General features: G+C 43.0%; 1 protein-coding gene across 29 annotated transcripts in view; it reads right to left on the bottom strand.

Moving 5' to 3' along the window:
* RBFOX2 (RNA binding fox-1 homolog 2) overlaps window positions 1-13,429 on the bottom strand; it is a 167,974-nt gene that overhangs the window by 24,898 nt on the left and 129,647 nt on the right. For 26 of the 29 annotated variants that reach the window (XR_005816235.1, XR_005816236.1, XR_005816234.1 and 23 more), the window contains 3 exons: window positions 12,455-12,508; window positions 3,056-3,148; window positions 243-303 (listed from right to left, as the gene is read on the bottom strand). Coding sequence is in view for 23 of the 29 variants with exons in the window: in XM_040544894.1 (XP_040400828.1) it covers window positions 243-303; window positions 3,056-3,148; window positions 12,455-12,508 (208 nt within the window). In the remaining 6 variants the exon portion in view is untranslated. The remainder of the gene's footprint in view (window positions 1-242; window positions 304-3,055; window positions 3,149-12,454; window positions 12,509-13,429) is intronic. The other 3 variants (XM_040544899.1, XM_040544895.1, XM_040544897.1) reach the window with 1 other exon arrangement.

The following is a 13,429-nucleotide window of genomic DNA, read 5'->3' as shown; positions in this document are numbered from 1 at the left end:
TCTGCCCCAACTTCTCCACCTGAAAAATGGTGTTCCTCCATAAACTTTTAGAGTTATACTGAAGCATAATGCCATAGATTAGGGCTTGGGAGTTGTTTTTTGATTTTGGTGGGGGCTTTTTGTTTTGTTTTTTCCTCCCCTGAGGAGGTCCTGATGAAATACTATGACATTCCCTTCACCAGGAAGCTTTCGTCTTCCTTCTAACCTGTCAGCACAACACTAGTACAAACAGTCTCTCTTACCATTTGCGTATGGTGTGACCATCTTCTTGTTGGTCATCACTCGCGCTGTGGCATTGTTAACCTAAAAGCAAGAAAGGGGAAGGGGAGGAGAGGGAAGGAAGCAAAGGACATTAGGGAAAATGATGGAACACTCTCAGCTGTCTCACACACACACACACACACACTATACTTCTCTGAGCAAAAAAAATTAAATAACTAATTTTACAAAAATGCAGTTATTTAAATTACTTTTAACAATTGCCATTTAATTTTAAACATTACAGCTAAACATGGCATTTAAAAATTATGCATTAAACAAAAGGCCAACAAGAGTAACGTGCAGATTCTCAGACACCCTGCCACCCCTTGGCGCGTGTGGTTTTTCCCAGCTCACCGACCTCAAGGGCAAAACCTTGGTGATTCTGTCCAGGCTCTGTTTGAGTGGCAGCGACCACATCTGCAGCCCAGGACAGGGAAATTGAAGCAGGTGCTGCACAAGCTGACCTGTTCCTCAAGCTCACCACTGGACTGGGGCTCACAGGTCGCAGGCAGGTTGGCTGCTTGGACAGGAAACCTGGAGTCCATCAGCTTTAGATTTGAACTGCCAAGGTTTGAGGAGGTTTTAGGAATGCCACCAAGTGTTTGGACAGTCCTTGTTCACCAATTTCTTCCCCATCACTCTCAAATCTTTTTCAAATTATTTTATCCCCCCCCGAGACAAATCTCTCGGAGCGAAGAGAAGAAATGCATAATGGAAGAGCCGAGTCTGTTGTTGTTGTTGTTTTATGGTGCCCTCCACCCTCTTTACAGAGCTCTGCATCGTTCCAAGCGGTTTGATTGCTCAAGCAAGTGGGGTGTTACCACAGAGATGGTGCTGATAAAGAAAAGATGGACCAGTTTGGAAGCCAAGTTACTGCAGCCCCGTGTCAGACAGCCTCAAAGTTCTTGCAAGGAGGGTGAAGTTTTATCCAACATCAATAATTTATCAAAGCACATGCCAAATGGGAACCCAGGCTAGGGTTAAGATGAAAAAAATAATAATTACTATAAAAATAAAAGCTGCTCTAGGCCCTTGAGACTTACGGAAAGGTGAGCATACACGGGGTGGGGAATCTGGAACTACATTTACTCTTGCTTCAGCCCCAAAACAATAGAAACATTACACATTTAAAAAAGAAAGAATGGGAAACAACAATGATGAGACTGAGAGCATGCAGTTAAACACACACAGATAAAAGAAAGAAAAAAAAAACACAATTGATTCAGGGGGTGGGGAGGGAGGAGGGAGGAGATAGGGTCTCACAGACAATCATTAAGATGGAGCGAGTGCCTGAAATCAGCTGCTACAGCAAAGTGCAACACAAGCACTTAAAGGAAAAATTGCCAGAACCGATCAGAAACCACCAGTCAGCAAAGAGACCAACAGCTGCATTTAACCGAGTAAAGAAATAAACCGGGGAGGGGAGGGAGAGAGAAAGAAAGAACGGAAAGGAGCGGTAACAGCTACAAACAGGTCTCAGAAAGAGAGAGCGGCAGAAAGAAGGGGCAGGAGAGAGAGAAGAGGAAATGGGTGCATTAATAAAAACCAGCCAAACTGGAGTTCAGTAACTCTGAGTAAGATGTGCAAGGGGAAATCACCATGAAGTCAGTAATCAAACAGCTCAGACTGCTACAAAACGATATGTACATCCAAAGTCCAGGCGGCATTACTCAACAGCATTGAAAATAAAAGGGGGAGAGGGAGGAAGGAGGCGGGTGGGGACAACAAGTCAAATCACATTTTGTAGTGTTAATGTGAGATGGCAGATGGATTTTTTCTTTCTTATTTAATTTCGTTCTTTTTTTTTTTTTGTAATTTTAAGAAAAATTAAAAAAGAAAAAATAAAAAAAAGCTTCTTCTCTAGCGCTTTCGTTTCACTTACCGCCAACTCGTACCATCGCCAGCATTGTGTATAGTTACCATGGAAAGAGTGAGTCAAGTGGAGGGCCCTAAACCCTAAACCATCGAAAAGGGAAATAAAAAAAACAAAACAAAAAAAAAAAGCAAAATATGCAGACATCTTACTCAAAACGGCGGCTTTTTTTTTTTCGTAATTTTCATACTCGTTCAATATTTGCACTTTTTTTTTTTTGTTCGTTTGTTTCAAGAGAGAGGGGAGAGAGGGAAGGGCCAGTTAGCCTTCACCACAGTGGAACACCAAACTGGCCAGCGCCAGGCGTGCCCCGTGGCCAACGCCACCCCTTTAGGACCAAAGCGAGAGCTAGAAACGTTTAAGTACCGGCTCCCACCGTGACCGGAGCGGGGTGCGCAGCGCAGCCCACCCCGCGCCTCCTGCCCCGCCGCCCTCCCCGCCCGCCGCGGGCATCGTCTCACACTTGCGTGGAGGAGAACTGGCCTCGGAGGAAAGAGAGGAGACTGGCTGGCCCCCTGCTTTCTGTGCGGACACAGAGTTAGAAGTCGGACAGTACTCTTTCGGTTAGTGTCGTTCAGGCCTGATAACAGGAGATCGGAGCCTCGCAAACTGAAGCAAAGGAAAAAATCAAGACAGCAGAAGGGCAAAAATTTGGAGTGGGTGGGAAAAAAAAAAAACAAAAAAAAAAAACAACTCAATAAAAGGAAACGGAAAAGAAAAAAATACCCAAAACAACAATAAAAATATTTCGTAAGGGGGGTAAACTTTTATACATTTCAGTGCGGGGAGGTGAAGGACACAGACACAAACACACACGCACACACGAGACTGGGATCCAAATGTGAAATAAGTGAGGCAAGACACAAAAAGAAATCAAAAGAATAAATATAAAGAAGAAATTGAATTACTGAAGACATGCACCTCGATTTTACGGCCCTCTACCACGGTGCCGTGTAATTTCTCCCTGGCCCTGTCTGCATCAGCACTATTCTCGAAAGTTACGAACCCGAATCCCTGCATGCAGCGGGAGAAGGGGGGAAAACATGCACATCGTTATATATTGAAATACTGATCTCTAGGTAAATAGAGAAAAAATATCACAGTATGAAATCGACATCAGCACAACTCAGCAATAACCTCCTAGAGTCACATTGTTGGTTCATGCATGTTTCGTAAATGAAGGAAATTAAAATTCAATAAAATAAAGGAACTGTAATCATAATAAGAATAATAAGAGTAATTAAAAAAAGAAAACATAAAAGCAATTGAGGCCAGACCAAAAAAGAAGTACAAAGTTACTCGAGACAATTTTTTTAAAAGTTTTTTTTTTTTTTTTTTTTTTTCCTTTTTCAAGCTGGTTCGGCCCACGCGGGGCTCCTGCCCTCTCTCTCCCTGACCATGAAGACGCACGCGGTGCCGCCCCCACCGCCCCCCCCAAACACGGTACAGGACATCGGCACTGAGCAGCACTTCGTCCTCTTGAGCAACCGCTGCGAGAGAGAGCAGCGAGCTGAGTTCAGGCCTGGCACCAGGAATTCTGCGAAGCTTTGGGCAAATCAAAGACTGAACCTTGCTTTTCCCACCTGTAAAACGGAGACAATAATAATTACCTACCTTGGAGAACGGCTGAGAGGAAGGGCTGTTTGTAAAGCATCCCTTGCAAGCTCTTCAGGGAACAGTTCATGGCTACTTCTACGCCTGTAACCTCCCTAATAACGCGTGGGGCCCTGACAGTAAGGACTTCTAGGTAGCACCAGGAGATGAACATCACTCAACGTGAAGATTTACAATATTATATATTGTTCTAGTTTCAAATTTTTCCTACCTATAAGCACCATGTTGGTCTTGAGGGTTAATCTGAACACCTAAATATGGATCTATTGGTAAATTATTTTTTTTTCCTGACATTTCTACCCTACTGCTGCCTCCCTCAGAGCCTGCCACCCACCTCACTTGGCTTTGTTCTGAGATGGCAACCTATGTGCTGTGGATGACAAATCTCTGCCTAGAAACACTATGAAGTCTGAAAAAAAAATAATGTGCCCTGCTCAGCGCAGCCACAAAAGCTTGGGTATTACCAAAACATCCCTTTATTAGAGGGATTTAGGTTTACTGAGCTCATGACGGCACATGCAATGCTCCCATCCCACATGCTCATACTGCTATCAATTCATGCGGTCGCATACGAGGGCAGGGGAAGAGATCATGCTCACTTCCATGGAGGTGAGAGCACTGATGGTCAAGCAGAGTCAACGAGACTAAGGGAACCAGGAATTAGCTGGCAGCAAACGGTATTTTACTATAGACAACCATGAGGAGGTATTCTTCATGCCACTGCAGAGAGCGGAGCCAACCAAAAAACTCAGCTACAGTCTGTTTTTAGGGTACCTTAAGAACAGGAGGAGGAGAACTGGCTCCTGGCTACAAGGCAAATACCACTTTAATGCACGGACAGCAATCTCCGTTGGCTCAGGAGGAAGGAGAACAAAGCCTGCATTTGATGCAATGGAAACTCCTGATGTTAAGCAGAGCACTAGGTAAGGTGAGCGACCCAAAGCACTGGCATGCTACCCTGGCAGCCCCCTCCATGCAGCTCAGGGTCGGCATGCGTGGACCCCCAAAAAACAGCACCTGGATTTCTAGGCACCGTTAGCAACAAGACACAAGCAAGCTGTCGTTATCTAAGTGCTTTTTTTAAAATCTGTAAAATAGTAGTCTTGAAAAGCCCCTTTGTGCATGCTGGCCTTTATCATCCACAGCTAGGTTTCCAGCACAAAACTATTACATATTTGCAAAATGTAGTGTTTTTTCTTTTAATTATTATTTATTTTTTTTTCTCCAGGAGCAGCAAGAACAAAAACTCCTTAGCTAACCTTACTGTCATGTTGAAATCAACAAGAACTCTCCTTTGGGCACCAGCCCCCTAATCTAAAACTTGGGATAATTTCATTTTGTCAGCTTAAAAAATAAAGGCTATATAAATAACAAACGATTGCCTTTTTCTGAACAACATATATGTTTTCTGCAGAAATCAATTAAATTCGGTGCTACAAGAGACCAGGTCTAATAAATCAGTCCAACCACATGCAACTGTCAAACAGGCTGCATGGAACTGATGGGGGGGAGTGTAATAGCAAAGCTGATTATGAAGGGACAGTGTATTTTATCTGCTTCAAAGAACACCTACAGAGAAAGGGAAGACTGAGAAATAGAGTAACACGTTTCCCTCTGTTCGATATAATGGGGAAAAAACATCTTTAAAAAGGTTTGGGGAGGAGGGGAGGTAAAGACCGCAGCAGCAATCTCTATTTCCCTCTTCTCTTTTGACATTAAAATTTTTGTTTGTTCTAGACAATCCTGTAGAGCCTGAATGAGATTTATGTCTTCTGTGATGCTGTGAACTGAAAGCTGGAGAGCAGAGGGAAGGTAATTTTTTAGACATTAGCCTGTGCAGACTAGAACCAAACTAAGACTATTTTAATTCACATTTGTTTGCAATTAATGAAGTCTGTATGGGATTTTAAAAACAGATTATTGTCAAACACCTTGAAACTGATTTTGAATTTTCAGTATTTTTAATAAGTTAAATCAAGAAAGGGCACAATCCACACGCAGACTATACAGGAATAATTAACAATGTGAACTAAAACAGAGTTAACTTGATTCTGAACAACTTAACTAATTAACCAGAAGTTTTGTTTTACTGACAGATCAGTCCTTGGCTTATGCAACACTTTGTTGAAAACCATTTAATGTCAACGCTGAATTAACACTTCACATAGCTGACTATGATAAGAGTCAATATTTGTGTCCACTTGGTTAGTCTTCTTAATGCGACCCTTAGACATTCAAATTTTCAATCAGGAAAAATAGGTGAACCATGCTTGACATTTCTATTATTACTCAGCTTAAAAACTAGCAATTAAATACACATATTTTTGATGTGGGAGAGAAAACAACACATACATATGTTTTTAATTCCTTCTCACAGATGACCTGCAAAGAATAGGGATTAATTTGTACCCAAATACATATACAACAAACAATTCTCAGTTTTCCCTCCCAAGGTTGTCTTGCCCTTAGAGAAAAAAAAATTTTAAAAAGGAGGCAGATAACCAATATTTGCCAGCTCAGGTCTATAGCAAGTACTGGTTTGCCCCACAGTACTAGGTATGGAGCCAGAGGAAGGGAAGATATAATCCCGGGTTAAAAAAAAGACTTAACGTTTCTAGAGTTTAGTTTATACAAATAACTCCCGTTTAATAAGGCTGTTATGATAACAAGGCTGAATTTTTCAACATTTCCCCCTCCACCAACTGCCAGGAACTTCTCCCAGGCAGAAAATAAATTTAAACCTCAACATACCCCACAAACACTAAATAAACCCTGCAAAAAAAATTTAGGACTTATGAGTAATTTGCAGGGCCAGACTAACCCCCTTTTTACCCAAAGGTTTATTCAAAGGGCCTGAAGAGACCGAGTAACTGTCACCCTTTTAGTCTGGCCTCAGACTCTGCAATAAATAACAAGCAACATGATGAGCAGTGTAAAAAATAAATAAATAAATGTATATAGAGAGAGTATTTGAACGTTTCCATCTCTGAAGAATGAGAAAGAAAATTTACCATGTAACCGTAAAGGGAGAAATCAAAAGCAGACGGTTCTCCTGGGTGTGGCCAGAACACAGAAATTAAACAAAAAAAAACAACAAAAATATAAAATAAAATAAAACAAAACAAAAAAACAAACAGAAAATAAAAACAAAGGAAACTAAACAGAGCCCCTTGAAATCCATGCATTGTTAACCCTTTGTTTGTCATGGAGTTTAGACAGTCACCTCAGCAGCAGCGTTTTTGCCTTGTACCCCTAGAGCACGCAGCCAGCAATGGGCTTTGCCTTCCTCTGCTGCTGTGCTCTTTAGTTGTTGGGTTGTGTTTGGGTTTTTTGTTGTTGTTTTTTTTTTTTTTCCATTTTTCCCCCCACCTTTGTTTATAAATAAACTTTCAGGAGCCTGAAAAATATGGCCAAGGGGCAGAAGTTTAGGCTACCTGTTTCCAAGGCATTTGAGAGAGGAGGAGGGTTTCAGCTATAATCCACCTGAGATGAGCAGGACTGGGTGCACTGATGGGAACACTGCCCGAAATTCAGAAGCACATGTTATCAGAGTCACACGCGCTCACTTGAAACTGGTGAAGGAACCGGTGTAAACCGAGGCTGCCATCACTTCAGCAGCCCTTCCAGCTCCCCTGTGCTGCTCTGGGGCATTAGGCGCGGATGGACAAAGCATCCACCCAGCTGCCTACCTGTGCGGTCTAGTGAAACAGATGCAGGAATTACTCTGGCTAAAGAAATCCAAATAAATAAACAAACACATCTTTTTAAAAAAAACAACACACGCCAAAGAGAAAACTCAACAGCGGGGGCTATTTTTAAGCTGGATCACTTCCCCGATCCAGCTTGTTGCGTCGCTCCACTGCCAATCCCTCCTACAAAAAACAAGAAGGGGGCAGAGGACGGGGCTGAATGGTGGGATTGCAGCCAGGGCTGCAAGCGCTGGCAGCTCTGGATCAGCTCCAGCCAACTCGGAGCAGAGGTCGCGCGGCCCCACAATTTGCCGGTTGTGCGCTCCTCCTCCTCCCCTTCATCTGACATGGAGTTCACCTTGCTGTGTGGTCAGCGAGTTCGACACGCTAGACCAGCAGAAGATGAGCTCTCGCTTCTCCTTCTGGATTTTTCTTCTCCCTGCTGGATTTTTTTTTCTCCCTTTTTTTCCTTTTTTCTTTTTGCTAATTTGGCACCCTAAGTTCAAGTCCCTGCACAATGACATGAGCACCACTAGGAGGGTGCCCCTTCCCACAAGGAGCAGCAAATCAGCTTACACTATCACTCCATCAACTTCAGCCTTAATTATTCAAATTCAAGTAAACCAGTTCACAGTGTATGGACAAATTTAACTCGTTAACTTATTAGGATCACAGAGTTGAAGGTGACCAAGGCAATTCACCGTTCTTGACTAAACTCGGATAAAAGGTCACGTCTCTTGCAAACCATGAGCATTATAAAGGGATTTGGTGACCTGAGAAAGTGACACTGCTTTATACTTAATTTGTTATTAAGCCTCTTTGTGTTAATAACTTTATCTGAATTTCTGGCTCAACTGATGACATCTGAACAAAAATTATAAAAATAGAATTAAAGTGAAAACAAGCCCTCGGTAACAAGGGAAGGTACCTGTTTCCCTGAGTGGAAACTAAGTTCAGGACAGCGTGGCTCACTCAAAGCACCTAGTCCACTCCAAGAAGAAATAAATGCACATGGCAAGCATACGGTCTTTTGGGTAGAGTTATTCAAACCTAAATGAGTATTATTAACCTGCGGTTAACTGTAAACATGAAGACTTCAGTGCTTCCATACAGCTTTCTGCACAAGTTTTTTACTTACTTTGGGTTTCTTTATGGACCTCCACTCACTAACGATGGAATTTCCTTGTGAAGACTACACATAAGCCGCTATATAACCAATTTTTCAAGCAAATATGAAGCACTTCTAGACACTTCAGTCCTATACAAAAACCTGTAGACCAACCTCCTTTTTAAGGATCTGGGCTTCCCAAGTGGAAAGCGGAGGGGAAAACCTTATGCTGACCTGAAACCTCAAGCTTGTAATCTGTACTAGTATGAACTCCTACCATCTAGAAATCTACAATGTGCTCCTTCCTCAGCCACGGTTTTGCAGTGTGCTTACTCTTTCTTGGTCTCTGAATGTCACCAAGGGCACATCTCAGAATGCCACCTGGCACGCGGCCGGCGAGCAGAGAGCTTGTATTTCCTTCCCCTGCAGCTTTATGAATGTCACAGGCTTCTTGTTTAAAGTGCTACATGGGCAGACTGCAGTAATTCTGCAAATGTGTCTACCCGGTCAGTTCAGCACAACAGTGTCAAAATATGCATCTGCAGGATGCTTCTCCGCTGACGAGAGGAGCAGGAATCCTATCCCTCAACTTCCTCTGGAGGTGTTTTATTCAGGGTTCAGCAAAGTGCACGGTGAGTTGCAGCCGTGAGCAGGATGTTATTTAAAGGCATTTATTTACATGGGTCAGAACTCAAATTGTTACGGTAAACAGGACAACTGCAGCAAACAGCTAGCTTCCAGGAAGCAAGCAAAAAATAATAAATAAATCAGGGGAAGACAGATGTCATTCTGTCATACAAGCTAAAGAATAAAACAAAATGAAATTCAAGGGATGTTTAAAGTTTGTACCTTGTTTTTCATAGGTAGCAAAGCAGTATCAGCGTGAAGTCTACCAAGGCCCACATAATCCTACTAAACAGATTGAATCTAGGCAGAAATCGAGTTAGGAGACAAGAACTCACATTGCTTTCAGAGGAGTACCAGCAAAACTCATTATTAGCTGCCTCCTCCTCTGCTGTGATACAGAAAGCCAGCAAATACCACTTCCTAAGCCAAACACAAGAACCTGAGGCGCGAAGTGGCCACGACGTACGTGTGCTGCTCTTCCTTTGGCCACCAAACTTCCTAAACGCGTGGAGATCCCAAACCCATAGCCTGTCCTCTACAGTTCCCTCAGGTGCAGCGTCAGGGCCTGGTCATCTCAGGTGGATTCAGAGGGAAGAATGCAAACCGCAGGTTTCCTCCAGGCCCTCCTGCCCGCCAGCGCTGGAGCGCTTCCAACAGAAGCTCCTGCCCCAGCCGGGCAGGGAGAAAGCGCTGCTCAACCCCATCGTACGCTGGGTGGGGGCAGGCCCAGGGCAGTGTGGGATTCACCGCTGTAACCTTTTAAATGTTTTCAAAACATATAGACAAAACTCTACACCCTTAGGAACCCAGGGGAGGGAAGGGAGCATTGAGAACACAGCACAAGGCAGGCAGCAGGAGCATCTGCTTTCGGATTCCCAAAAGAGAGGAGGAGGAGGAGAAGAAGAGAGAGGTTTCATATCATTAGATTAGAATGGAAACCACAGGGCAGGAAAATGCATTCAGATTTTTTTTTTTCCTAAGGTGGAGGAAGAACCCAAGAGTGAGTGAGTGGCCTCCAGAAAGATCCGTTTCCTTTGCTTCACCATCAGATCACCAAACTGTTGTTTTTCCATTGTTATGTGAATACCAGGTGCTTCGTGCAGCTACACCCCACTCAAACACTGGGGCCTCCCATTTTCATGCTAAGCAGGAATAATCTTGCATTCTTTTTTAAACGTTAATTATTTGGGGTAGAGAAGGATGCAAGGATACCACAAAATTGTTCGTTGGGCGTTTTCTCATTCTGTTCAGATTCTGCCCCATCCCTCACATCGGCTATCAGTTCTGCAACTGCTTTTTGCTCTAAGATGACAAAAAAGCAGCAGAAAACTGCATGGTCAAGGACTCGAAGAACATCTCTTTGGATTGCTTTCGTTTTCCGTACGTTTATTAAGGGTTCAGGACGAGACTGATCAAGGAACTCTTCAGCAACAATTCCTGTTTTAACTGAAAACCAGAAGCCTTGGGCTTTAACAATTGCAGAAGAAAATAGTTTTCATAGTCATAAACCAAGTCTTCACAGAAAGTCTCCAATGTTAGTGTTGCCTAGAAGGAAAAGGGCAGCCGTGGGCGTTTAATATAGGGCTGTATGGATGGAAGAGTGAGGGTGAAGTTCGTGTACACTGTGCTGGAAAGCACAAGCAGAGGGAGATGGGAGGATAGAGCTCACCACTTTGTCAGGACAGTTATTTTTGCTCTTTCTTTTGCAATTACATCCAAAAAAGTAGAGATCTGATAGAGGCCAGAGGCTATTCCCAAAGCCAAATAGAAATGACTAAAATCGGGTCTAATTCGCAGACAGCTCTGGCCTATAAATATCAGAAGAACAGCAGAGAGCAGAATAAATATTTACAAACTCAGCATAGCTGATTGTTCTGGTAAAGCGTATAGATTTTTATCCACAAAGGGAAGTACAGCTCTCTAAGCCACATAGTCATTTACTCGTTCAGACTGTTTTATTAAAAAACAAAACAAAACAAGAAAAACCATGGTAGTAAATCCAAACTAAGGATGGGGAAAGGGCTAAATCTCATTTGTTTTGTATGCAGATCAGCTGCTTTCTGGTTTCCAGATAACACAGAGACTGAAGAAGTTCCGAATGCATCTTGGTGAACGCATGTTGAAATTTGCAGAGGGCTCTGAACATGAACAGACCCCAGAAGATATGTTGAAGCAAAGAGGCCACCTTAAGGTTGTGAACCTCAAATTCAGGAGAACGACATATAGACTCTACACAGAAACTGCTTAGCTGAATTGCAACTTCAAAATCTCTTGTGTGCATGCACACATGTGCACACACGTGTGTGGGGGGAGTAGGGAAATTTTGTTTTAATTGAAAATGGGAATCTTAGCATTGATTAAGTCAAGCAGAGTATAGACATGCACTGTGCAAGCTTCCCCCATAGAGCTTTGGCAATGCACCTCGCTCCTGACCTGCAAAACTCCCTGCTATTCCAGTGCTGAACCTCCTGGGCAGAGAGAGAATCACATCAATTTGTCATTGTGGTGATACTGGTTACGTGATGAGAACCAATTGCCAATTAGGACAAAGATCACTGAATCTCTCTGCAGCTGACCTAAGCAACATCTGAAATCTCACCTCCAGAGAAATAAATTACCATTAGCTCTCAATGAAACCTCCCTCTTAACACGTTTTAAAGACGAAGATAGGTGTGCGAATGCAAATTCAGTGGGGGGAGGTCCACAGGGGCAGGGCAAGGGGAATGAGGATGCTTTTACGAAGCATCAGCTATCTCAAACGTGAAAGGTCAGAATCTCAGAAATACCAGGCAAGTCTGCAAAAGAGAGTAAACAGAATCCTTCCACATTTGAGATATTACACTTTTTTCTCTGGAAGTATTTTAATGCAATGAAGATGTGATTGGGGGGGGGGGGGTGCTGTTAGGCTTCGTTTTTACCAGCTCCCGTCACATGAAGTTGTTTTTACCTTATTCTGCCTTCCCCACAGGGCACCCATTGCTAGTGCAATGAGAAGCGGTTGGTATGAGGGCTCAACTGACTCCCTGTTTGCTCAAAAGGCTGGGGAACCTGATCCCATGTTACAGACAGGAGCGTCTAGGAGCATTCGTACATGCTGCCCAGAAATGACCATGCTCAGAGTCTGGAGTCAGAGGGAACAGGAGACAGTCCTCAAAATAGGTTTTCCCTTCCCCCATCACGCTAATTCCTGCTGATCTCTACAGAGTATATTCTCTAGGCAATGAACTGCCTTTTACTCTGTGCAATCAAAACAAGAGAAGCAGGTACAGAAACAGGACTTACCTTGGAGCCGCGCTCATTAAAGATTATCTCTACATCAAGGATTTTGCCGAATTGCTGCAGAGACAAGGGGAAAGAAAAAAAAAAGATTTATTTTTGGCAATCAATTTTTCGTACCTTTTAGGTGCTGGCTTAACACAAGAAGGGAGGTGAGAATACTTCCATTTCTAGCATACAGGCAAAAGCATAAAACCCCAGTGACATGACCCAGTTCTCTCAGGTTAGGACATACAAAACCTCTTGGTCACAGACCCCAGGTTTTCTCATGAAAGTCTGAAGGAAGAAAAACAATCTCCAGAAGAGTTTTAGGGATTTGAGCTGGTTTCCCCCTGCTGGCTTCCCCCTCGCCTCTTTTAATCTAAACAGTTCTTTCTTTCCTCATTCTGCTATTTTATCTAAGACATAGTTATATGATTTCATCTAAGACCTCTAACAACAGTTCTCAAATGTAATTCAGCATTTCATCTTCCTTCTGAAGTGGCTATCACAAAGAAACTGAAAGGTGAGGATGTTTCTCTGGAGGGGATAGTCACAAAAGACTCCCAGCCCTAGAAATTCCAAACTCTAAATCTCCTCGTTTTTCCCCTTTACTTTTGGAAACTCAGCCTTCAAAAGAATTAATGGAAGATTCAGAAACTGTGAACACAGCCAAATCACAACAGGTCCTTTTTTTTTTTTTTTTTTTTTCTAAAAAGGATCAATCACTTCAACCTGTGACATACAGGAAGCTGCTGAAAATCCATGTAACTTTGTCATGTATGATGATCCTGATTTCTGCTTTAGCCTGGAGACCCCAGGGGAGAACAGTGCCCCACTGCTCTGTGCTGTTTCAACAACTGGTTCCAAAGATCTCACCACTTAGCACAGAACAAAAAGTGGGAAATGAGGGCTACAAGCTAGAAAGGCAATTTGCCACACCATGGAACCATATATTGATCACATCCCTTGCCTGGGAACATATTTTAGTATTTATATTGA

Source organism: Cygnus olor, chromosome 1, assembly GCF_009769625.2.
Source record: "Cygnus olor isolate bCygOlo1 chromosome 1, bCygOlo1.pri.v2, whole genome shotgun sequence".
NCBI lineage: Eukaryota > Metazoa > Chordata > Aves > Anseriformes > Anatidae > Cygnus > Cygnus olor.
The sequence above is the reverse complement of the archived record's forward strand: the minus strand, read 5'-3'. Positions and strand labels throughout refer to the sequence as shown.